The 26,562-nt window shown below is 35.7% G+C and overlaps 1 protein-coding gene across 1 annotated transcript in view; it reads right to left on the reverse strand.

Annotated features, from left to right (window-relative positions):
- The window catches only part of ABCB5 (ATP binding cassette subfamily B member 5), a 101,551-nt gene that overhangs the window by 38,649 nt on the left and 36,340 nt on the right, over window positions 1-26,562 (reverse strand). The window contains exons 14-18 of the mRNA XM_069461951.1: window positions 13,610-13,771; window positions 9,868-10,008; window positions 2,620-2,763; window positions 1,551-1,655; window positions 1,325-1,402 (exon numbers count right to left, since the gene is read on the reverse strand). Of these exons, the coding sequence (XP_069318052.1) occupies window positions 1,325-1,402; window positions 1,551-1,655; window positions 2,620-2,763; window positions 9,868-10,008; window positions 13,610-13,771 (630 nt within the window). The remainder of the gene's footprint in view (window positions 1-1,324; window positions 1,403-1,550; window positions 1,656-2,619; window positions 2,764-9,867; window positions 10,009-13,609; window positions 13,772-26,562) is intronic.

The raw sequence follows: 26,562 nt of genomic DNA on the forward strand, positions 1-26,562 counted from the left end.
CTGTATAAAAACACCCAGACATTCAGGAAACAATTTCAGAAATTTCTAGAAATTTAAAATAAGTATTTATTGAATGGGGAAAAGCGTAAATTCATGAAGAAAAACAAAAATGAGTGGAAATTGTCAACAAGTGTGAAATACAGTATTAGTTAATTTAAGTTTCACCTTATTTCTTAAATGGTTTAGGGCAAAGACATAAAGTGTTCATAAATAAAAAATAAAGCATGTTTAACGTAAGAGTTTTGTGTGGGCATCAAATTGATTTATGATCTCTAAAGTAAACTTTTGTTTTTCCGGATTAAGGAGTATCTTTCCATATGGAACAAAAATCAGACCTTTCTGATCAGAGGTGTAAGGGCAGTGACGGCTTCAGAGTCGAGTTGCTATGGGAAACTCCAACTTGCTTCACTGCATTTTGTATCTTGTACTTCCCCAAGAATACAAAGGCTAAGGAATTTTGTTACATGGCAGCTCTCAGGGTACTACTTCTAAAAGTCACAAGATGTAAAAACTGGTTTTGATGACTCAGTCCGAGTGACAGTAACTCTATTTCTGAAAAGAAATTACCCTGCCAGGAAGCTATTTGTTCCTGCCCCACGAGGTTTGGCGACACACGGTGAGGTGAAGGGCTCCAAATGATTACTGGCTTTCAGGGTAACCCAATACACCTCAGCCTCATGAAAGACTTTTAGAGGTACCAATCGGAGACATTCCTTCCATTTGCTCCCAAGACTCTCTTCTCAAGATTATTACTTGATCCACCTATTTTTAGTTATTTCACAGATGTGACTGATCACCTGGATGAGACATGCAGACCTGGCAGCTAGACTGATGTTATCGGAGTTCAGGACTTTTCCAATGAGGGTAGAGAGACTGGCTGCTTTAAGTGGAGTGGAAAAACTGGAGCTGGGACCATGGATGAGAAATAGAGAAATTAACAACTCCTTTGCAAATATCTTCCCAAGATATTGTAGCTCTTGCCGCTCCTTTTCAGTTTTAATTTAGTCTTCCATTCTGATCCTGGAATACTACATTATTTATTAAAAGAAAGATTTGTCAAGATGAATGCAAGGAACAAGGAGCAGACCCTAAATTCTTATTTCCTATAAGCTGTATTTTTGAATATCACACTAATTTTTTGTATTAGGAAAATATACCATGAGAATTCTGATGTCAGATTTTCGCTGCTCAGAACAAAAATAGCATGCTTTTAAATGATCAAAAGGAAAGATTATGTCAGAAATTGACTTGAGACAGAACTAAAAGCTGGAATATTTTACAACAAATTTTAAACAAAATAAGAAAAATTCAGTTAAACACTGACCTGATATAACATGGCTTTAAATGCCAAATGTCTTAACCTCATGGTTAAGATTTCCCCTGCTCTGCCAAAAAATAATCCCTGGAAAACAAACAAACAAAAATCTACATTTACTCTTCTTTTTTTCTCTTTCTTTTGTAACATTTAATTGTTATATTTTAAATCAAATAGAAAGGATAACATCAAAAAGTAATTATGCTCTGGCTTATTTAATTTATTAAAAGCTTACCTGCATGAAATAACTGACAAGGCAAATAGCACCCAAAATGACAAATATCATGGAATAAATTTCTGCATCATGCTTTAATGTAGTTTTATCATTATTTTCAAACATCTGGAAAGGAATAGATTTTTTTTCATCAGTTGTTTGGAGGAAAATATAAAAAAAACAGAAAGAAAAAAACTAAAATGTCTACACATTAGGATTTTTGAAAATACATTTCAACATAAGAATAAAGCCACATACACATTTCTGGAGGAAAAAAGTGTACATTATTCTATCATCATCAATTCATTCCACATGATAAAAATAATTTGCTTTTAATTCTCTTACTTAAACTATGTAAATATGGGATCAGACCATTGAGTCCTCTATCTGCTATTATCACAGCATATTTTCAAAGAAACCACTAGTTTGTTTGAATTACTATTCCTAATAATTTTGATAACTCGGGTTCTTGGTATTCTTCTGCTTAGAGTAGTACCCGTAATGTAAGACCTTTGTATTTGCCCCTAGAAATCGCTCCTGAAATTAGTGATTACATATACATAGACATTTATATTGACAAAGTGTAGCTGTGTAAATCAGAGAGACTGAAGTTCCAGGCTAGAACTTTAGTAAAGACTGAAGATTTACCAAGGATCTAGTAAGATCCTTGAACCCACCAACTGTCTGGGGTCCATTAGTACAATCCCAAACTTTTGTTATTTCCTCTCCTTGAACTGGTTGGTAATAAAAAATTGCCATTGTTCCAAGTAGTTGAAAGGAGAGGAGTTGTATTTGTCTCTTTTATTGCTTCAGTGCTTTAGAATGCTGATACAACACTGGAGTCAAAATTAGAAAACAAAGCAATTTCTTTACTGATGGCCCAGTCAACAAGGCCCAGCTAAACACTTCACAATAGATGCTGGCTTATCTCCTAAGAACATTAGTTAACCTTCCTGTCATGAACCCCACACTAAGGGTGATCCACTAACACTCCCCGTTTCCCCCTTGTAGATCAGAGTGCAACAAGCTTGCTGTCTCAGATCATACTTTCTTTAAATTGTTAAAAAATCCGCAAATCAGTTTTACTTACAGTTACAATTTTTGCAAAGATGATGGAAAATACTGGATGAACAATTCCATTTAGAATAGAAGCCAATGTCCCCAGAACCACAAGCGGCCATTCAGACTTGTTTAACTTAAAAGTTTTTAATAGAGAAACTTCAGGAAGATTTGCCTAAAAAATAAAATACATTGGTTAAAAATGCCAGTTTGCAGGCATAATGGAACCTGGGGAAGTTAGCCAATCATAAACAGAACTATAATGTAAAATATCAAATATAACAGATAGCAGGATAGAAAGTATAATTTTTCTTAGAAAAAATTCACTGCCCATATTACTAATGACGAGCCTAAAACATAAACTAAAGGAATCTTTTGGCATTTCATTCAGTTTCTATCATTAAAAAAGCACAAATTAGCTCGCATGTCTGATAGCTAAGAATCACAGGAGAAAAATTAGGTATATTTTTCTTTACTCTTGTTAAACTTGATGGAATATGAAACTCTAGGATAGGGCAAAATCTAGGGAGGTGCTAAGCAGAGAAAGTGCAGAAGGTAAAAGTTTTGCTGGGATTTTAAGCTGGAAAGTTTTCCAATTTCATGATTTATTTACAAAAGCATTTTCCTAATGCCTTGGCTAACAGCTTATTTGAGGGTTCCTATTTATAAGTAAAATCCTGCAATATCTGAGCACATTTTTTAAACTCACTGACCCTACAGATTCTGCATATTTCCAAGGGGAATGATACCAGTTCTTATCTTACAAGATTGTTTCCAGAATTAAGCTTCATTCAGTATACTTGCAACTCTGTGTATTTGCAAACAATACGTACTCAATACCTGTTAGCAGCCATTGCTTTGCTGGTGTTATTAGAGAAGAAGATTTTATGACACAAAATTCCAAGTTTTATACAGGGAAACACAATGCAAGTAGTTATTCTGGTATCTACCACCCCTTCCTAGGACACGTGGAGGTGACAAGGGGAGCCAGCGGTCCCAGTGGTCCGAGGGTAAATGATATCATAACAATCTTGCCTTGCTCTTGTTCAGGATATACAGTGGATTTATTTCAGAAATTTTAAAAATCTTGTGAATAGCTTTGTGGTGAGTAATTATTTTACTTAGGAAAGTAGATAGTGAGCTATTTGGTATTTCATACCAAAACTTCCTCATAAAGTAATGACATTTATGAACCTAGTAGCCAGAGAATTCCTCATGAAGACTATAAAGTAGTTTGTTCTAATCTTGTTCTAATCTTAGTCTGGTCCCTATAATGCAAACTGTGCGATTTGGATGATAGAACTTTTACAGCTCTAAAGCCTTGAAAGTTTGTTTTCAGGATGGCTCAAACCATAATGATATTGGGTTACTTAATAACTGGATTGTATCCATCATCTTTTCTGCTGCAGTTTTCTGAAGCTCATCATCATAAAAGCCATCACCTTTCAGTTAGGTCACTGTCCAAAAGAATATACAGAAATTTAAAAAGTTGTGTACCAACTCTTTTTCAAGTACTGAGCATGGAGCTAAGTGCTTTACAAAATTACCTTATCTTGTGACAAAACTAAGGCTTAGCACCTCCCAGGACACCAGTACATTACATAGCCAGAAAATGTATGAGCTATCTTGCTTCTGTAGGATGATCTATATTACACAGATCATTTAAAGACGTCTTTTGCCTCTGGGAAAATACACAGTAACAGATTAAAATATGATATCATTTAAATAGTATTATCAAGATAAGGAAAGAATAAAATAATAAAGACAAAATGAAAACTTTCAATAAAATGATGAAATATGCTGTACTATCTAAATATGTTACAGGTTATACTTGCTTTAAGATAATCTGATATAAAAATATGAAATTTTAGACATTTTTCAAAGAGATACAAAAGAGTTTTAAAGAGTTAAAAAATGACCTTTCCTAAAGAATTCGAAATTTCATCTGATGCATTTTAGAGTTTTATTGAGTGATACTTTTCATATAACAGACGGTACAATAAACTTACAGTATATAAACTGTACAATTTGATAAGTTTATACACAACTATACAACTTTAAAAACATCATCATCATCAAGATAATTAACATGTTTATTACTTTTGGAAGTTTTCTCCGGCTTTTTATAATTCCTCTCCCACACCTCCCAGTTGGTAGTCCTCTTCCTCCTCTACTCCACCTGCAATTACTGATATGTTTTCTGTCAATATAGATTAGTTTGTATCTAGATTTTTATATAAATGAAATCATACATTATGTGCTCATTTTCATCTAACTTCTTTTGCACAATGTAATTATTTTGAGATTTATCCATGTTGTTGCATGAATCAGCATTTCATTCCTTTTCATTGCCGAGTAGTATTCCATTGTATGGCTATATCACAATTTATTTATCCACTCACTGTTGAGTAGATAAATTTGGGTGCTTTCCACTTTTGGGCTATTACACATAAAGCTGCTGTGAACATTCATATACAAAACCTTGCTTTCATTTCTGTTGGGTAAATATCTAGAAATGAAATGGCTAGAACATATACTAGGTGTACATTTAACTTTCTAAGAAACTAACAAATTATTTTCCAAAATAGTTTTAGCATTTATATTTCCACTAGATTTTCTTTTGCACTTTTCTAATGACTAAGGATGTGGGACATCCTTTTGTGAGCTTATTTCCAATCTGCTCATCTTCTTTAATAAAATGCTTATTCAAATATTTTGCCCATTTTTCAATTGAGTTATTTGTATTCTTATTAATGTGTTTTGAGAGTTCTTTATATCTTCTGGATACAAGCCCTTTATCAGACATGTGATTTATAAATATTTTCTACTAGTTTATGGCCTATCTTTTTCGTTTTCTTTTTTTTTTTTTTTTTTTTGTTGAGACAGAGTCTCACTTTGTTGCCCAGGCTAGAGTGAGTGCCGTGGCGTCAGCTTAGCTCACAGCAACCTCAGACTCCTCGGCTTAAGCGATCCTACTGCCTCAGCCTCCCGAGTAGCTGGGACTACAGGCATGCGCCACTATGCCCGGCTAATTTTTTCTATATAGATTTTTAGTTGTCCATATAATGTCTTTCTATTTTTTAGTAGAGACGGGGTCTCGCTCAGGCTGGTCTCGAACTCCTGACCTTGAGCAATCCACCCGCCTCGGCCTCCCAGAGTGCTAGGATTACAGGCGTGAGCCACCGCGCCCGGCCTCTTTTTCGTTTTCTTAAAGTGTTTTACAAATAATAAACTTGTTGATTTTGGTGATGTCTGATTTATAATTTGTTTTCTTTTATAACTTATACTTTTGGTGTTGTATATGGAAATCTTTGCTTAATCCAAAAGATTTTCTATTGGAGTTTTGTATAGAAGTTTTATAATTTTAGGTTTTACAGTAAAATGTGTAATTCATTTTGAGTTAATTTTCATATATGTTTTGAGCTATGGATTGAGGTTATTTTGTCTATAGATAGCTAATTGATCCAGCATCATTTTTTGAAAAAAGTATACATTCTTCATTAAATTGCCTTTGCAATTTTGTTGAAATGAAATTGACTATATATGTGTGGATCTATTTCTCAACTCTCTATTCTGTTTCATTAATCTATTTGTCTATTTTTATGACAATAAAATGCTTTGATTACTATGGTTTTATAGTAATCAAAATCAGAATTAGTAATTAGCTTTATAGTAATTAAAATAGAATTCAAATCAGGTAGCATAAATCCTCCAATTTTGTTCTTCTTTAAAATTATTTTGACTATTTAGGCTTTTTGCATGTCCATATGAATTTAGAATCAGCTGGTCAGATTCTACAAAAAAAGCCTGCTGAGATGTTGATTGGGATTGCTTTGAATCCATAGATCAATTTGGGGATAATTGACATCTTAACAATATTGAATCTTCAGATTCACTCACATGGTACCTCTTAATTTATCTAGTCTCTTTTAAAAATTTTTCTCAGGAATATTTTATAGATTTCAGTCTGTGGGTCTTAAAATCTTTTATTAAATTTGTCTCTAAGTATTTAACATTTTTGAACTATTATATATGACATTATTTTTTAATTTCAACTTCCCATTTTTCATTTTTATATAGAATTAGATTTAATTTTAGTATTTTTATTGTGTATTTTACAACCTTGCTAAAAACTCAGTGATTATTTTTCATACTTTTTTTGGTGGATTCTGTAAGACTGTTTGCAAATATGATCATGCCGTCTGTGAATAAAGACAGTCTTACATTTTCCTTTCCTCTCTGGATACAGTTTACTTTCTTACCTTATCACACAAGCTGGAACTTCCAGTAAAATGTTAAATAGAAGTGGTGAGAGCATACATTCTTGCCTTGTTCCTGATCTTAGTCTTTCACCATTTAGTATGTTAGCTGTAGGTTTTTGTAGTTGCTCTTTATCAGGTTGAGGAGATTTCTTTCAATCCCTTGTTTGTTGAGAGTTTTCAAGAATGGATGGTATATTTTGCCAAATGAGTCTTCTGCATTGATTGAGATGATTAGTTTTTCCTTTTTAGTTATTTTTTTAATATGGGAAATTATGTTAATTTTGGAATGTTAAACAGATCTTGCATTTCTTAGAAAAATTCTGCTTGGTTATGACATATTATTCTTTTATATATTGTTGGAAGAGATTTGATAAGTTTTATGAAGATTTTTTTCCATCTATGTTCATGGGGGATATTAGTCTATAATTTTCTTTTCTTATAATGTCTAATTCTGATATCAAAGTAATAATGTTATTCTCATAGAATGAGGACTCCTTCCTTTCCAATTTTGTGTTTGATAGAATTTACCAGTAAAATCACCTGGGCCTGGAGTTTTCTTTATGCAAAATGTTTTAACTACAAATTCGATTTCTTTTTAATAATATAACATTATTCAAGTTGTCAATTTATTCTTGAGTGGGTTTTGGTAGTTCGTGTTCTTCAAAAAATTTGTCCATTTCTAGTTGTAGGATTTTTTTACATAAATGTCTTCATAAGATTATTTTATTATTCTTTTAACATATGTAGAATCTGTAGTGACGTGAGCTCTCTTATTCTTAATATTGATAATTTGTATCTTCTCTCTTTTTTCTTGCTCAGTTAAGTTCAGAGGTTTTCAATACCGATGTTCTCAAAGAACCAGATTTGGAATTCATTGTTTTTTCTTCTTTATCATTATTTTCTTCCTTCTAGTTTCTTAAGGTGGAAACTTAGTCTATTAATTTGAGATTTTGGTGTCCAGTGGTATAAATTTCTTTCTCAGGACCACTTTAAGCTTCATCCCACACATTTTGATATGTTCAGTTTACAATTTCATTCAGTTCAAAATACTTTTGAATTTTTCTTTTGATTTTTTTCTTTGATCTGTGCATTTAGAAGTGAGTTAGTTTCTAAATATTTTAAGATTTCCCAGACCACTTTCTGTTCTTGATTTCTAATTTAATTCTGTTTTGGTCAAGTAATATATGTTACTTGAATTCTTTTAAGTTTATTAAGACTTGTGTCCCCCAAAAAATGGCCACTGAGCTGGTCCTTGGCTTGTTTCAGTTCTTGATTGTAAGATGGTGCCTACTTTTCTACCCTCTCAGACTCACAACTTTCTATAAACTGTAGTTCCAGCCACTGGTTAGCCAGGGTTTTCAGCCTCCTTTACAAGGTAGGTCTGCGACTATTGTCCAGCTCACGGCTTTGTGCTTTTACTGTAGTTCTGGTCTGAAGAGATATTTATCTTGTTTCGGAGCCTGAATACATTTTATATATGTTTCTCTTTTATATGTTTTATCCATCATTTCCTTGTGTGGGGGGCACAGTAGTTAGATCACAAACTTACCCTTTTGTCCAGAAGTCTAGAAATTGCTTTTCAATTTTCTGATTTTTACCTTTCTTAGGTTTTGAAAATCTACTTTATAAATCTAGTGAGTTTTCAGGCTTGGAGGCAGATTTCTATTGTGTTTTCAGCAATTGCTATGGCAGGTCCAGCAGATACTAATAGATGTTTTAACATAGTGTTTCCTACACTCTTGTCTAGCATCTCAGTATCGTACTATGTTCTTATACTCAGGGCTGCTGTCATATGGTATACCATCATTACTATTATTTAATTATTTTTCTTTGTGTGTTTATTTAAATGAATTTTTTAAAAAAGAATATTGGTAGAAAAGGATACAAGTCTAAGGGTGAATGCCAGGGAGGACCACACACCTAAAGGGAAAGAGTAGCATCCAAAATTAAAAGTGATAGACCAGCAATAGAGAGTGAGTCTGGGGCAGATAACCCAGGGGCCTTGGGCAGGTAATTGACAGATGAGATTGAATAGTGTGGGCATGAAGATGGTGGGAACAGCTAAAGGATGGTTCGGTCAAGCTCTGTTGAACCCAAGGAGAAGAAAGGAACTCCAGTTTGGGAGGGAAGAGTGGGCCAAGGATAGGTGTGGGATGGTATGGACATAGAGGGTTGGGGGACTGAAGCTGAGATACAGGGACAAGGATGAGGGATTTCAAGGTATGTGAAGTTACAATCGAAAAGCAGCACCAGGGGGCCAGCAAAGCTCAGCTGGGGTTGGGGAGAGGGCTGGGGCTCAGGAATGGGGAGTCTGGGAGAAGCAGGGGTTTAGGTGAGATTAAGATGGGAGGGTGTTTAGGAAAGGGTGCTGAAGAGAATGGTCAGAGTGTGGCTAAAGTGGGTGCTGGGGGCATGTTCAGAGAAAGGAGGCAGAATCGGGGTAGGGAAATGAGACTTGAAGTGCAGGTGGAGACTGAAGAGGGGGATAAGCTGGAAGTAGGGTTAAGGCAGGTGATGTAGGGCTGGGGCAGTGTCTGGGGGTGGGAGGTGGAGCAGAGCAGGCTTGGGAACAAGTACTTCCTGCCCAAATGAAGGAGGCTACTGGGCTGTGCCCTGGCCTGGAGGCCTGGGCCGCTGGCTGGGGCTTATCTGCAGCTGGGGAGTGGCTGCATTTATGGTCTGATGCGACTCCAATTAATCTTGAGCATCACTGGTGGGTGGTCTCTCTACCATACTCGCCAAGGCACTGTTTAACCCATGGTTTGCCTTATAGGGAACAATAATGTAACATTCTCATGAGATTTTTTTGCCCCCCCAGGAAGGACCTCTGATATAAACACCGTCTCATTAGATGGCCTCTTTCTTAGAGTGTCACGGTGATGCTAGAGTGAAGTTTGGGAAAGACATGTTTTGTGAACTCAGTGCTATAGTAATATTTTATGGTAAATAAATCTAAATTTAAGGATTAAATAAAAATTGGAGAATATGTGGGAAAAACTTGGTAGTTGACCCATTACCTCTTTACAGTGGATGGATTCCTCAGACTCCTCAGTGAAGTCTGACGTGACGCTGTTCATAGGGGACAGAGGATTGGAGCTGATATTTCCTTCAGTAGAACACGCCATTGATTCCATCTGTTCATCAGCTTTTTTAATATCCTTAAATGAAGAATATACAGGCTGTCATTACAAAAATGCCTTAAAAATTCAAAGAAACTTTATTAAGCATCCATTTAAACCTGTTACTGCCTTTGCTCTTAAAAGTGGCATATTGTCGTGCAGTTCTTGCTGAATGGTTTTCAGGCTTGACAAAGAGCTAATAAGTTTAGCTCATACTAAAGTGTCAGTGACTGACAATAGCTTATAGAGCCTTCTTTTCCAAAGGCCTATATAGGTAACTGGGGAAAACAATGCCTTAATCCCAATTATACCACTAGCAAGAACAGCTCTTAGTAAAAGGAGTTTTTTGAGACAGATGATACTCTTTTGATGCCTTCTTCCTGCCTTTTCTGGAACTTATAAATCTATAATATATAGCTAGGTACTTATATGTGAGGCTGGTCATGGGCCCGAGAGAGATCTCAGGAGACAATAATGTTTTCCAGGCCTGTCACTGCTGCCCATCCCAAACTGTGATCAAAAAGCAAAATTAATGGACTCTGCTCCTGAAGAATAAGAAATTCCAAAGAAACCAAATTAACCTTAAAGCAATTGTTTAAATTAGAAAATAGGAAGAAGTTCTAAACTAAATTGCTCTAGGTCCACATTTTAGTTTTCTTGCTACTCAGAAAAGTGAGACTGGTTTTAGTGAAATAAAGGGGCTACATATTCTCTGTTCATTGGAATGTGTATGAATAAGTTTATGACTTCCCCCAGGAAGAGATGGGAGGAGGAGGACAAGAGAGAAACGAAGAGCTCAGTTAGGATGATAACAGTTCAGACCAGGGTGGGGGAGAAAAGATGGAAAGATGGAGGTAGATTTAGGTCCACAAGGAGAATGTGTGTACTTGCAAAACTTTCCAGGGATACTGATTCATTGACAAGCTTAACAACTGTTAATCATTTAAAGGTACAATGAACTTTAACCATCTTTGGACTGTCCCGACATCTTTAATCAGACATTCCTTTATGCTATCACTTTCTTTTTTTTTTTTCCTGTAAATTTCTCTACCACAAAAGAAATTTTTTATTTGGCTTTTTTTTTTTCAGGAGTTATTTACTTTGTGACAAGTTTAAGATAAAACTTTGACCTTTTCTCATAATAAAATTTTTTAAGAAGATGCTTTAAGAGTTCAAAGATAATTCCTTTTCCTGAGAAGGCTACAAGAAAAAATAATGATGACCATAAGTTTTTGTATGTATAAATATATCTTTATCTATTTTTATTTTATTTTCACATACGAACTCACTGAAGGAATATGTCTGTATACAATCATGTGCAATCTAGATAAGTAATTATAATATTAACCTCCATAGTTTGAACTTTTCTGAAAAGTTTTATTAGATAATGCTAATGCTAAAAATAATAAAATTTATTAAACCAACAATAATTCTAAGCACTTTATATGAATTAGTTCATTTAATACTCATAATAATTCATTAATAGGTTGCTATTATTTTTCTCATGTTAGAGATTAGAAAAGTGAGGCACTGAGAATTTAAATAATTTGCCCAAGGTCCTAAAACTATTAAGTGGCAGAGTCAACTTGCAGTGACTCCAGAGCTCATAACCTTAACCATTTTTCTATGCTATTTCTCAGGATTCTTCTAGCAGCATTAACATTTGAATACTTGTGATCATCATGTATTCTTTTATTAATATATTGATTCATTTAGACACCACAAGAAATAGTGGCAAGTAAGTATGTCCAGAGTTTCAAAAATGAGTTACTTGTTTACGTGGATATCATGTATGTTATGTTTACTATATAATATCCAGCATATTATGTCTGTTTATTGAGTACTAATATTTACATTGTGTTGTTATATCCAAATAGACATAATTTTAGGTAATCAGAGAATACTAATCCATTTTGAATAAGTTGTTTAAATTTTTATACATTTACACCGCAAACACACCATTTTTGTTTTTCCTACATAATGAAACCCTTTAACCTAAGACTTAATAATGGATTTTTAGTTTAATTATAATAAAAAACAAAGATACGTTACTCCAAAGAAAGATTAGAGTGTTGCAGTTTTTAAAAATCTCAAAATAGGATTAATTCAACTATGGTTATTTCTTTTTATTCTTACTTATATTAGCTTAAAATATTGAACTTAATAACTTCATAAATTATTTAATTTATTATGGAATGAAAATCCTGCAAATTCAGTTGTCAAATAACACCTTGCTTTATTTTTAAAGGAAACACAAAATATGAACTAATATAAAAAAAAGTGAGAATCAGGCAGTTTTTGAATCAATATATAATTAAATTTTCAAACTTTTTTTTAACAATCATTGCTTCATAGAGTGTGTTTAGAAATATCTCATTCTAGCACAGCGGAGAAAGCTAGGTTTGAAATTTGAAGTTATAAATTTGATGAGGAGATGGAGGCTCATAACTTTCTAAATTTCCTAATTTGTAAATTACTAGTATTGACATGAAAGATACAATCAGAAAGTTGAAGAAGTACAATAAACAGAAAAGGGTTGAAGTCAGTTATCTGTAGAAGAGCCCTTGGAAAGAAGCCTGCATTCCAGTTCGAGAGAAGAAAGTTGGGCTGGAATGAAGAAGAGAGCTAGAGCCTAATTCTTAATTGGGCTAGAGCCTCATTATATTAATGTGCCCTAATGAGACAGTTATGTGAAATCCACTGGGGTGGATCTCGTGGCATGCAGAAATATGGATCTTAAGGAAGGGGAATTTGCTGTATGCCCCTAGCACTGTCAGACCCCCCTCTCAATTGCTCAATATGAGCTTTCTGGTCCACCAGTGAGGATGTGGTATGCACACAGCATGGGTTGATGTGTGTATCCCTTCATTCAGGAGATATTTATTGAGTGTCCACTGTGTGCCAGGCACTCTGTAACGTGCTTCCTGCACATTAAATCTCACCCTTTTGCCTGGCTTCCATGAACTTCCATGATTTGACCCTTATTATCCAACTCTTTTCCATTATTCCCCTAACATTCATCTTTATTTATGGAAGGCTGGTCTCCTTTCGGTTTTAGTTGCACACCAAATTCCTTTTTACCTCCATGCTGCTATTTGTCAGCCTGGGTTTCTCCTCCATGTCCATCTCCAATTCCAACCTTTCAACCTTAAAGCCCTCTTCTGTGAAGCTTTCCATGGGTAATATAGCTCTATCCCTCTCCATCAATCTTGCTTCTTATTTCTATAATTTGTAACATCTGTATGCACAATTTTGCGTTTTGTCTCTGTAGCTAAGTTTTAAATCTTTAAGTAGGGATTATGTGTTATATTTCTTGTGTTCTAACCAAAAGATCACTGTAGTTAGACTGTCCTGGATCTGCCATATGTAAGCATGGAAGCCTATTTGTAGCGTGCCTGGCAAATATTAGATACATGCATCCATTTGCTCTTTAATTTCCAGCATATTATCTAGCACAATGCTGAGGGTATGAATCACACTCAGTTTCTTCACTGAGGAATAATAAATCAATCCTGGTTGCTTTGTAAAATTTAACATTATAATTTGGGACTTCTGTTTTCTAGTGTGGTATGATCTCTGAAAAGTTTAAAAAAAAAAAAAAACAACCCACTAATACAACATTATGTTACCTAAACATTACCTGTGACATTGCAAGTGAGTAATATAGACCTTGCTTTGCCATTAGTTCAGCATGTGTTCCTTTCTCCGCCACCATCCCATCCTTTATGGTCACAATCAGATCTGCACTTCTAATAGTGGAAAGTCGATGTGCTACCACAATTGTGGTCCGACCTTTACTTGCCTAGAGAACAAAAGGTATAGAAAGTAAATACAATATTAGTAGAAATAACAACCTCTAAAATATTCAAGAAAACTTCCTGTTGCAGTATTACTTTAAATATCAAAGAATTTCATCCTTGGATATAGAAATTTGGAAACTTTAATAGACTAGGAAGACCAATGGAAATTAGAATAAAAAGAGAGTCAGAAAGTTACTTAGATTCCAAATCAGTGGTTTTATAAATAGTATCTTAGAATTAGAAAGGAACCAGAAGACTATTTAATCTGAGTTACCAAATAGCCTTATGGCTATTAGTAACTAAGTAACTTAAGCTCACTGTTTCTCTTTCTTTTTTAATCTCTAAAATGGGGATATTACTTAACAGGTTGGTTACGATTTCAAGGTAATATACATTTTTAACTTTTTTTTGCAATTATCAATGTATGGAAATGTACACATATCATAAGAGTACAGTGTATTTTTTTTTCTTTTTCTTTTTTTTTTTTAAATTTGAGATAGAGTCTTGCTCTGTCGCCCAGGCTAGAGTACAGTGGCATCATTGTAGCTCACAGCAACCTCAAATTCCTGGGCTCAAGCGATCCTCCTGCCTCAGCCTCTCAAGTAGCTGGGACTACAGATGCACCCCATCACACAGCTAATTTTTTCTATTATTTAATTGCCTGGCTAATTTTTCCTATTTTTTTTTTTTTTTTTAGTAGAGATGGGGTCTCACTCTTGCTCAGGCTGGTCTTGAACTCCTGACCTCAAGTGATCCTCTAGCCTTGGCCTCCCAGAGTCCTAGGGTTACAGGCATGAGACACTGCACCTGGCCAGTACAGTGCATTGTCACAAACTGAATACACCCACATCATAGATCCCAGATCAAGAAAACTATCATTACTGGCAGGCAGAAGCCTTCCTTCCTCATGCTCTTTTCCAGTTACTCTTACCACTCACCAATGCCAAGGATAACTACTATCCTGATCTTTTTTTTGTAGTTTATATAAAAGAGATCATGCAGTATATACTCTTCTGTGTCTGGGTATTTATGTTCAACATCATGTTTTTGAGATTCATCCATTTTGTTGTATACAATTGCAGATCATTCATTTTTATTGCTGCACAGTATTTCACTGTGTGAGTATGCCACAATTTATCCATTCTCTTCCTGATTGACATTTGGATAGCTTTCAGGGTTCGTTTTCCTCTTATGCATAGGCTGCTATACATGTCTATTTGGTGAACATATGTACACAGTTCTACTAGTTGTATACCTAGAAGAAGACTTGCTGAGTCATAGGGTCTATATATGCTCTGTTTTATTTGATTCTGCCAAATCGTTTTTCAAAGTGGTTGTCCCAACTTATAAACCCCCAATACTGCAGTAGAGTCATGGTCGCTCTATATTCTCATCAGCACTTGGTACTTTCTGTCTGTCTGGTAGGTAAGTACTATTATATTGTACTTTTATTTGCATTTTCCTGATGACTAATGAAATTGAACAACTTTTCTTTCTTTTTTTTTTTTTTGAGACAGTCTCACTCTGTCATCTGGGCTAGAGTGCTGTGGAGTCAGCCTAGCTCACAGCAACCTCAAACTCCTGGGCTCAAGCAATCCTACTGCCTCAGCCTCCCAAGTAGGTGGGACTACAGGCATGTGTCACCATGCCCGGCTTAATTTTTTATATATATATATATATTTTTTAGTTGTCCAGCTAATTTCTATTTTTTAATAGAGACGGGGTCTCACTCTTGCTCAGGCTGGTCTCGAACTCCTAAACTCAAATGATCCATCCGCTTCAGTCTCCCAGTGAGCTAGGATTACAGGTGTGAGTCACCATGCCCGGCTGGAACAACTTTTCAAATGGCTAGAGACAATTTGAATATTCTCTTTTGTGAATTGTTCTAGTTTTTTCTCATTTGTGTATTAGAACTGTCTTTTTCTTGTCAATTTTCATGAGTTCTTTATATATTCCAGATACAAAGACTCTGTTAGGTGCTATGTATTACCATTATTTTTTCCCTTTAAATAGTTGTCTTTTCACTCTCTTAATGGTGTCTTTTGATGAACAGAATTTAAAAATTTTAATGAAGTCCAATTAATCAATTTTCCTCTTTTACAATTTATGCTTTTTGTGTCCTGTTTAAGAAATCTTTACTCCAGTGTCACACAGATGTTCTGCTATGTTTTACCTTCAATCTTTATCATGTTGCCTTTCATATTTAGTTCTATAATCCATCTGGAATTAATTTTTGTGTGTGATGTCAAATAGGAGTCAATGTACATTTTCCCTGTATAGTTAACCAAGTGTCACAGCAGCATATTTGGAAGAGACCATCCTTTCCCCATTGCACTGCAGAGCTGCCTTTATCATAAATCAGGTGACCATTATTTTGTGCCTATTTTGTATTCTGTATGCTCTCCTGCTGTTCAGTTTGTCTAGCACTGCACCGGTGCTATGCCATCTTAATTACTACAAATTTAAAATAAGCATTGATATATATTAGTTTAACACTTCCCTCACTCTTAGCTTAAGCCGAGAAAAAAAAAAAAAAAGATTTCCAGCTTTATTGTTCCTCTGCAAGATTGTGTTGGCTATTCTTGAGGTAATGTATTTTTTTTTTTGTAAATCCTTAGCACAAAAAATGATAATTTTGGCAAACTACACATTTGCCAGGGACTTAACAAATAATGGCTAATATTATTACTGTTCATATTACTACTGTATGACGGCTATTTACTTTTCTCATTATTGTTTTTAGTCTTACTTATTACAGAGATGAAAACTGGAGCTCTGAAGGTTAAAAAGCTTGCTCGATGCCTCAGCCAGTCGCTGGGAGGACTGATACTAGAATCTGGTGTGGTTTTCTCTAATATCTGCACAAGGTCTCTCCACCACAATAGATACACTTGATGAAGCAGGTGATTATTTCTTTAAACACTTCTATTCCAAATCTATAAGATAAAGGAAACACCTTAAAACACTAGCTATTAAGATTAAATAATAATGTGGAAAAAGCTTATGATATAATGCTGTATGGAAAAATGTAGGAAAAAATTTATATTCTATTATTACTATGTTTTAAAAAATCTACCCATAGAAAAACACACCTATATAGAAACAATAATGCATCAAAATACTAATAGTGCTTGTATTTAATTATTGGGTTTATGGGTTGTATTTTAATTTTAATTTTATTTTTCATAGAGACAAAGTCTCACTGTATTGCCCAGGCTGGAGTGAAGTGGGGAAATCGTAGCTTACTGTAATCTTGAACTCCTGGGTTCAAGCAATCCTCCTGCCTCAGCCTCCCAAATTGTTGGAATTACAGGCGTGAGCCACTGTGCCTGGCCAGGTTGTATTTTTATTGTCTCAATTGTCTCAATTTTATTTAATGTCCAGGTATTGCACTTCCGTTTAAAAGCAAAAAAGCCAAACACTTTGGAAAAGCATGTTCTATTTTAAATAGCTTTTGTTTCTATGAGAACATATGTATGCACATGAAAAACAAATAGATGCTATTACTGAGAATAGTTACACTATTATGATTAAAGTTCTTTTTATTATTATATTTAGAGCACCTTAATTTTTTTTTTAAGAAAACAGGTATATTCTAATACATTTGGTTTATATAAAGGTGATCTAAAGTATCACCCAAACCAGGATGCTCTTGAATGAGATAAAAGGTGTAGACTGGAGCTTTCTCAGGACAGCTGGGAGATATGTCCATGTAGCTATAACTTAAAACCATTTGAATTTATGCTCTAGGGTAAGGAAAGTTAAAGAGAAATCACATATACTACTCAGGTTTCAGATGGCAATAGAGAGATGGTTACTACTTACATTGAGTTTTTGACCTGGACTTTAATTTTAAAAATTACTTAGAGAAATAGAATTGGGGATGGAGACACTATAACCAAGCAAAGCTAGACTTTGCATTAAGCAGATATTGTTACTAATTTTGGTTCTTGAAATAAACTCATCTGTAAGTGTCATACACACACGCACACACACACACGTATGTCAGGAATATATACATACATACAAATTCCATATATGCATATACATATATATCTGATATGTTTGTGTGTGTGTTTATGTGTGTGTGTGAGCACAGTTTGTATCAACTGAGCCAATCAGGAAACTAGGGATGTTATAATTTGGGTTAGTAATGAGGAATGACAACTGAAGTTCAGAATTGAGGCTAGGTCACTGTGTCACAGTCAGTCTAAAGTTCATCATAGTCAGGGGTGGCAGTAAAGAGACCACTGCAGGGACAGCTTCATGGGTGGATGACCTATGCAGGCAAGCATGGCCCTGGGCTCATAGGGTCCGACTCTTGGTTTAATGCTCTGCTGTTGTCATCTTGTAATTCTTAATAATTTTTGAACAAGAGAGTCCACATTTTCATTTTACACTGGGCCCCACAAACTATGTACCTGGCCCTGACCACTGGTAAAGATAAAAATGTTTCTTTGTGAATCTACCTTAGCTGGTTTGTTCCATGTGTGGCTATTAAGAGACCCCTTTAAATAGGTAGATAAGGGAAAAGGAAGCCCTACTTTGTGATAGTTAAAAATCTATCCAAGGCAGGCCCCTTCTTGTTATGACTTTGACAACATACTGATAATCAGACTATAACTGTTACTCAGTTTCTAAATCTGTGTTGTGTTTAACCCACTTCTCTGTCACAGAGAGTGGATAGAATGGAAATTCTCCCCTGGCAGCAGCCCTACCTGTGATTCACAATGCTTTCTAAAAGTGTGTAATGACATAATAGCTCTAGAACCAAACTCCCCATCATTATTATTATTTTTTAGTTTAAAAGCAAATTATATCCCTCTGCATGGATAGCTAAGCAAGCTTTATGAACAACAGACTGAGAAAACATTATGTAGGAATGAAGTCCACTGTTTCAATAAAACTCATAATACAGTTAATCTGACAAATATCATCATGGATGTAACTGTTATTGTATTGTACAGTAATTAAGTACAAATGGCAAGCAGTCTCATATAGAGAGTCTAGTCTATGACTTTTATAAAGGCAAATCTAATATTCAATAATTTCAACATTTGTGTTTTCCAGAGTCAAAAATTTTGGGTTTGAATCTCGTTTCTGCCAATTTCTGGCTTTGCAATCTTAGACAAGTTTCTTAACTGCCCTAGGTCTTAAATTCTTCATTTGTTAAATAGGGACAATTATACTACTTATATTTTAGAGTTATTGTGCAGATTAATTTTTTTGTGACAAAAACACTTAACCTGAGATCTACCCTCTTATCAAATATTTAAGTGCATAATATAGCATTGCTAACTATATAGGCACGATGCTGTACAACACATCTCTAGAACTTACTCATCTTGTATAACTGAAAATTTATACTCATTGAACAGAAACTGTGTTTCTCTCTCCCTTCAGTCTCTGGCAATCACCATCCTATTTTCTGCTTCTACAAGTTTGACTATTGATATTTTAGATATTTCATATAAGCAGAATCATTCAGTATTTTCCCTTCTGTAACTGGCTTATTTCACTTGGCATAATGTCATCCAGGTCCATTCATGTTGTCCCATGTGACAGGATTTCCTTCTTTTTTAAGGTTGAATAATATTCCATTGTATTTATATATCATATTTTTCTTTATCCATTCATCTGAAGATAGACTTTTAGGTTGTTTCCATATCTTGGCTATTGTGAATAATGTTGCAATGAACATGGGCGTGCAGATAATTCTTTGAGATCCTGATTTCAATTTATTTGATACACACATCCAGAAGTGGAATTGCTGGATCACGTGGTAATTCTGATTTTTTTCTGGGATCTCCATACTGTTTTCTACAGGAGCTGAACCATGTTACATTCCCTCCAGTAATGTACGAGGCTTCTGATATTTTTGCATCCTCATCACACTGTTATGTTTTCTTTCACCCACAACAGCCATCCTAATAGGTATGAGGAGATATTTCATTGTAGTTTTGACTTACAGTTCCCTGATAATTAGTGATGTTGAGGATCTCTTCATATATCTGTTGGTCATTTGTATGCCTTCCTTGGAGAAATGTCTTTTCAAGATCTTTGCCCATTTTTCAGTCAGCTTATTTAACTTATTTTTTTGCTATTGAGTTGTAGGAATTCCTTGTGTATTTTGCATATTAATCTCTTATTAAGTATATGCTTTCCAAATTTTTTTTCCCCATTTCATAGGTTGCCTTTCCACTCTGTTGGTTGTTTCCTTTGCTGTGAAGTTTTTTGTTTGATGTAGTCCCACTTGTCTAATTTTGCTTTCGTTGCTTGTGTTTTTGGTGTCAAATCCAAGAAATAATTGTCAGGCCCAATATCATGAAGCTTTTCCTCTGGTTTCTTCTGAGAGTTTTACAGTTTCAGGTCTTACATTTAAATCTTTAATCCATGTTGAGTTGTTTTTTGTGTATGGTGTAGATAAGGGTTGAATTTTCATTCTTTTACATGTGTAAAAGACACCCAGCCTACTGGCCCATACCTCTCCCATTGATTCAGTTATATTTCCTTGAAGTTACAAACGTTATTTTCTAAAAGCAAACAGATCTTAAACCTTACTAATGAAATTTTATGATGTGATTAATTAGCTCAATGATTTCACAATACTATCAAACATTTCTCAAAACAAATTAATGTGTATGGAATTTAAAATATAAAAATAAACATATGATATATCCCACTCTAAGGAGACTGTGGGAAAAGAGAATGTTGTAAAATCAAACAATTGAAAGGTTACAACTAGAAAAGGTCTGAGAACTGCATGTATCCTTTTGTTCACAGAATCAGAATCTCAAGGTTTCCTGATGCCGGTTTATATTACTATAGACCTTCTCTTCCTTATAGGGGGCTCATTTCACTGGATTTTTTTTTTTTTTTTTTTTTTTTTTGAGACAGAGTCTCGCTCTGTTGCCTGGGCTAGAGTGCCGTGGCATCAGCCTAGCTCACAGCAACCTCAAACTCCTGGGCTCAAGCGATCCTCCTGCCTCAGCCTCCCGAGTAGCTGGGACTACAGGCATGCGCCACCATGCCCGGCTAATTTGTTTTTCTATATATATTTTAGTTGGCCAGATAATTTCTATTTTTAGTAGAGACGGGGTCTCACTCTTACTCAGGCTGGTCTCGAACTCCTGACCCCGAGCAATCCACCCGCCTCGGCCTCCCAGAGTGCTAGGATTACAGGCGTGAGCCACCGTGCCCGGCCTCACTGTATTTTTATACATATGTCTTCTCATATTTCTTTACTTATCAGGCATTACATATGGAGCAGGTTCACTTATTTTGCAAAAGTATGTGCTGTTGTCTGACACCTGAATACTGAGGGGAGGGGAACCTATTTCTGCAGTTGTGCCTTTATTACATTAGTGTTAGAGCAGCCTGCTCTTACCCATCTTACCATCTTTATACTACAAGGTAGAGGTCTAAACTATAAGCATTTGATTAAGGTAGCTATTGTGTTATCATTTCATTTATTATAACACAAATTCATATCTGAGTAAATCAAATAAATCACAGAAATGTATAACAACGTAAAAGAGAAAAAACTGTGCTTCAAAGAATTAGAAAATGGGCCTACCAGTACAGTACACACTCAAATTACTATCAAATGCACTAGAAAAATACATCTCCATTAGATCATAAATGTGATATATTAGCCATAGTGAACAACAACAAAAAATTCAATAGTAATTGTTTCAGACTTAAAACATAGAAGAGATTTTGGCCAAGGCCTCTTAAAAATTTAAACATAGATCAAGAAAATTTGAGTTGATGCTTTGCCTTTTAGCCAGAATTACTTGTAAAGATAAAGGAGATAGTGCAATTCATTCCATTGTTTTTCCACATACTTCAAAATAGGTGTGGTAGATTTTCAATACATCTCTGTTTTGCCATTATTTCTTCTAGAAAGTACAATATTGAAAGAATTTCCTAGTATCTCCTCTCCTACTTCATGGGTTTTACAGAGCTAAAAGCCAAACAATTAGGTATTTGACCAAACAAAGGTCAACAGGAAGGTAGGTCTCTACTTGACACTTTGCTGACATTTTTTAGATTACTTCACAATTCCATGCCTAGCCATAAATCACCAGGTAATTAGCTTGGACTTTGAAGTAGAGGGTGCTTTACAACAACCCTCACAGAACTGCTAGGCAGAGATAAGGGTCTGGAGAAATCAGCCAGAGTCTCATCGGTAATGGTGCCCAGACTTGAATAAAGGTGGCCAACAGGAAAAGAAAGGGGAATAATACAATACCTGGAGCATTCAAGGGGGCCAATTACCAGGTGTAGTATACTCCTGTAAACAGAGAATTCTACGTCCTGGTGGTCAGTGCGGTGGGGGAAATCTATGAGAACATAAGTACCCACTCACTGTCTCCTAGAAGGTCACCTTAGTTGGTTTGGGGCCTATCAGTGGTATATGCTCCATGATATTGCTCTGTGGTCTTCAATCTTTATTGTTTGTTTAAGCTGCAAAAATCCTTTCATCATATCAAAGTTCATGTGGCAACTGGATATATATACATATTTTTAAGTGTCCAGATAAATGGTCTGCTGCTTTGTTTGAATTGGTGGGGAAATTGAGGGCAGCCCTACCTGCTCACCCGGCTTCCCTCCCTCCTTCTCCCACTCCCTGAGATGCGTATTGGAGGCCCTAGTAGCCCAGTGCCCCAAGAAGATAGGCTGAAACTTCCCACTGCTCCTCCAAGTTCTTCTCCCTTAGGCTATCAAATTGTAACTGACCATCTCCTCTGAGGAGGTCGCTGTGGCAGTTAAATGGGAAACATAGGCTTTTTGGTTTCCTAACTACCTCACTGTGAAGTTGAAAGCCACCTGGCTTAGTGTTCTTCGGGGTCAGCACTGGCTCCATGGCTCAACACTGTGGGGTCACTGCCAGGCCGCCCCACCGGCGTCAGAGTGCTTTCTCTTTCTTCCAAAAGGGAATAATAACCTACCTAGACCACAACACTAACCAATAAATAATATATTAGAGATGTCTTATTTGATAACACTTAGGAAAATCAATATCTCATATAGGCATTTTCCTTCTTTTTGGGAAAGGGCAAGGCTTGGTAATAATTTAGATTTATAGAAATCACCAAGATAATTAATACTTATCTATATCATGGAAAACATTTTATTATATTTTAAAAGATTTTTCACTATATTTTTTAAAACTTTGAAATATCCTGCTAAGTAATAGTGATTTAAATTTATTTATGAAAGGGAAATCCGCTAGTTGTATATACAATAGGATCAAAAGAAGCAACTTAAGGGAAAAAAGTGAGTCTGTTATAAGCCCACATAAGAGCTTCAGTTTGGAGTATGGTTTGAATTTCTTTCCCAAGAAGGTGGTGTGGTTTTGGAAGGAGGTAGTTTTGTTTTGTTTTTCAAATTGTGTTAAAATATGTATTACATGGAATTTACCATTCTAGCCATTTTTAGGGGCAGGATTGTTCTGAATCTGAGAGGCCAAATTCCTCTGTGTCCTTATTCTTTTCTTATGTAAAAAAATTTTTTTCACTATTCTTTTGTACTCAGGATTAGACTACTATTCTTTTTTTGAGTAAAATATACATAATGTAAAATATACAATTTTAATCAAAAAAATTTTAAGGGACCAATTCTGTGGCATTCAGTGTTGTCACACTGCTGTGTAACTGTCACCATTATCCATCTCCAGAACTTTTTCATCATCCCATAATGAAACCCCGCACCCATCAAACACTAACTCCCCATTTCCCCCATTCCCAGCCCCTCGTAACCACCTTCTATCTCTTCCTGAATTTGACTATTCTAGGCATCTCATGTGAACAGAATCATACAATATTTATCCTTTTGCGTCAGTCTTATTTTGCCTAGCATAATTCTTCAAAGGTCATTCATGTTGTAGCATGTATCAGAATTTCATTTCTTTTAAAGACTCTTACTATTCCATTATATACATATATATAAAGAGAGAGAGAGAGAGAGAGAGACAGAGAGAGAGAGAACATTTTCATTTTTTTATCCCTTTCTCTGTCAATGACTCCCTGGAGCTCTGATCTATCAAAGAGGGAGAACCACTACCCTAAAAGAAATTAGTGGCTTAGAATTTAACAGCAAGCCTTACAAATGTGAGCCTGTTCAAGCAGACTTATAAAATGTCCCATGACGTTTTGGGCATGAGGTAGACTGTGTGTTACCTTTGCTTTCCTGGCTAAATTCCTGCTGAGGAAATTCCCTGAGAGAAATCCCCTTTCCGTTCCCAATTATTATAGTGCTGCTACGAATGACTAAAAATTAAAAAAAAAAAATCCCAATTCCATATATAAATGCAGAGTAAGATATTTAATTGATACCAACACACTAAAATGTGTATGTATTTGTGTGTGCATTTGTGTGTATAAAACTTACTCTGATCTAACTTCGACTTTGGTTAACCACTTCTTAGAAGTTAATTTAATAAAGTAGCCCACAACTGGGATGGAAACCCTTCCCTCATAATTAGCAAAGGGCCTTTTTAGAGGTTCTCCATTGATGTGGGGTGGCTGAACCTCCCTTAGTAATAATTATGCCTTAGAATTGCAAACCACTTTTAACATTTCAAAGAGCTTCCACAGGTTTTATCACAGAATCAGTGTGGGCTTCCTTGGCTTCCCCAGGGGCCTGCAGGCGCTCACCGCTTTGCCTCCTATTAGTGGTGCAGCTTGGAAGCCTGCTGGGCTGGCACGCCAGGAAGGCAGAGACGGTGGCAGAGTGAAAGCTCACACCCTATGGCATAAACCCTTATCCACTGATCCTGGAACCTCCTCTTGGACAAAATTAGTGAAGTAAAACTAGCTTGCAGTAATCCTAAATCAAGAAGTCCAAAAAAGAGCAACTCAGGTCTTGGAACTATCTTGTATCACGTTCATCCAAAATCCATTCAACAGATATTTCTTGTCTGTCTACTAAGGTCCAGGCTAGGTTTTAGTGGTGAGGAAGCTGCAGTTAACCAATCAAAGCCTTTGACATCAGAGAGTTTACATTCCAGTGGGAGAAAAGAAACAATAACAAAATAAACACACACACAGTATGTTAGCTGATGTGAAGCAACCATTGTCAAGAAGAGTGGTGAAAAGGGAAGTTCCAGAAGGAGCTTGGAGCCCGACTCCATAGAGCCTTGTAGCTTATTGGAAGGAATTTGGCTTTTACTTAGAGTGAGATGGGGGAGCCATCAAGGGATTTGAATCAGAAGGGCGACATAATCAAATTTGCATCTGAATAGCCACACTTGGCTGCTGTGTTGAGAATAAATGGATGATGGCATGGGCTGAAGCAGGGAGTTGGCTACTGCAATGATACCAGTAAGGACAAGAGTGATAGTTCCCTCATGCCACTGTTTAGTCAAAACCCACCCCTGCTCTAGGAAACCACTGATGGGATTTTTTTATGACTACTGATTAGTTTCACTGATGCTAGAACTTTACATAAATGGAACATAATGCAGTTATGGAGAGAAGAGGATGGAAGGAATACGTGAGGGCTGGGTGTGGAGGGAGGTGGGTGCAGGCCCACTAGGGAGAAGGGATACATGTCATTGGGCCCTTTTTCATTGGTTAGTGGCTTGCCTGACATTTTGAACTGACAATCTGCTAACAAACTGCTGTGGATTAAACTGTGTTATGTAGCAGAGTCTGGAGGCTGTTAGACCACCGGGAATGAAACCTGCTGGATGCTCTACCCTCCTTAGCTGGGGTCCTCAGCCATTGTCTGTGGGGTAGGTGGAGAGGACTCTCAGGGTGCGAGAGCTCCCATCACCTTGCTTATGTTTGTACTCTCCCCTTCTTCATGAGCCATTTGCCAATAAACTGGAGTATATTATTAATCCTGTTTTGTATGCTACGTGTCACTCTGTCAGTGCCCTTTATCCTTACCCTGCAAAAGACCACACACCCTACATAAAACAGTCTCACACCTATTGCTACAATGATTTAAATTCCTCTCCCTATGAAAAAATAAAAAAAAAATAACAGGAAGTGAATTTTTAAAATAAATTAAATTCCCTTATAATTCTGCCACTGACCTGTTAGTGTGTATATATATATATATATATATATATATATGTAGCCTTCATTTTTGTTCACAGGTACACCTATTTCATGTAATTGGAATCTCACAGTTGACAAACATTTTGCATTCTTTTTTCACTTCCAACAGAGATTTCATTTTAACCAGTAGGAAGAGCATTTATTAGTTTGTCATGTTGCCAAGCAACTATTTATTTTTAAAGTCTGAACTAGTTTTGATTGCATAAAGTGATTAATTTATTAGATGAGAAGACAACAGACACAACATATAACCTCTCAACAACCCGAGAGCCTGTTACAATACATTTAAAAGTAACTCGAGATGAGTATGTTAAATGTAATCATTGTTAGTACATTCAAGCCCTAAATAAATAGACATCACTATTACTAAAACAATTTATGGAGTATATTCTATATAGAGATCCCTGTCCTAGTTCCTAAGTATAAAAAAAAAAAGAACAAAACATTACCCCTGCCTTGTTTCTTTTCTACCAAGTTGAATCAAATTGGCCAAGTGTCCACAATAAATCAGGATTTTCATATCATGCAAGCAGCATGTGGCACTATCATCCTGGGAGGGAAACAAGGTCAAAACCTGTACAATATGATTTGCCAGTAAATAATAGTAACTAATAGATTTTTCAATAAGCAACGGGTACTCTGGCTGGCAGTATCCATTTCTGGTCCCACCAAGTCAACATTTAAAAGAGAAGCCTGCAATTTTCCTAGAAAAACACTTCATA

This window comes from Eulemur rufifrons, chromosome 29 (genome assembly GCF_041146395.1).
Source record: "Eulemur rufifrons isolate Redbay chromosome 29, OSU_ERuf_1, whole genome shotgun sequence".
Classification (NCBI taxonomy): Eukaryota; Metazoa; Chordata; class Mammalia; order Primates; family Lemuridae; genus Eulemur; species Eulemur rufifrons.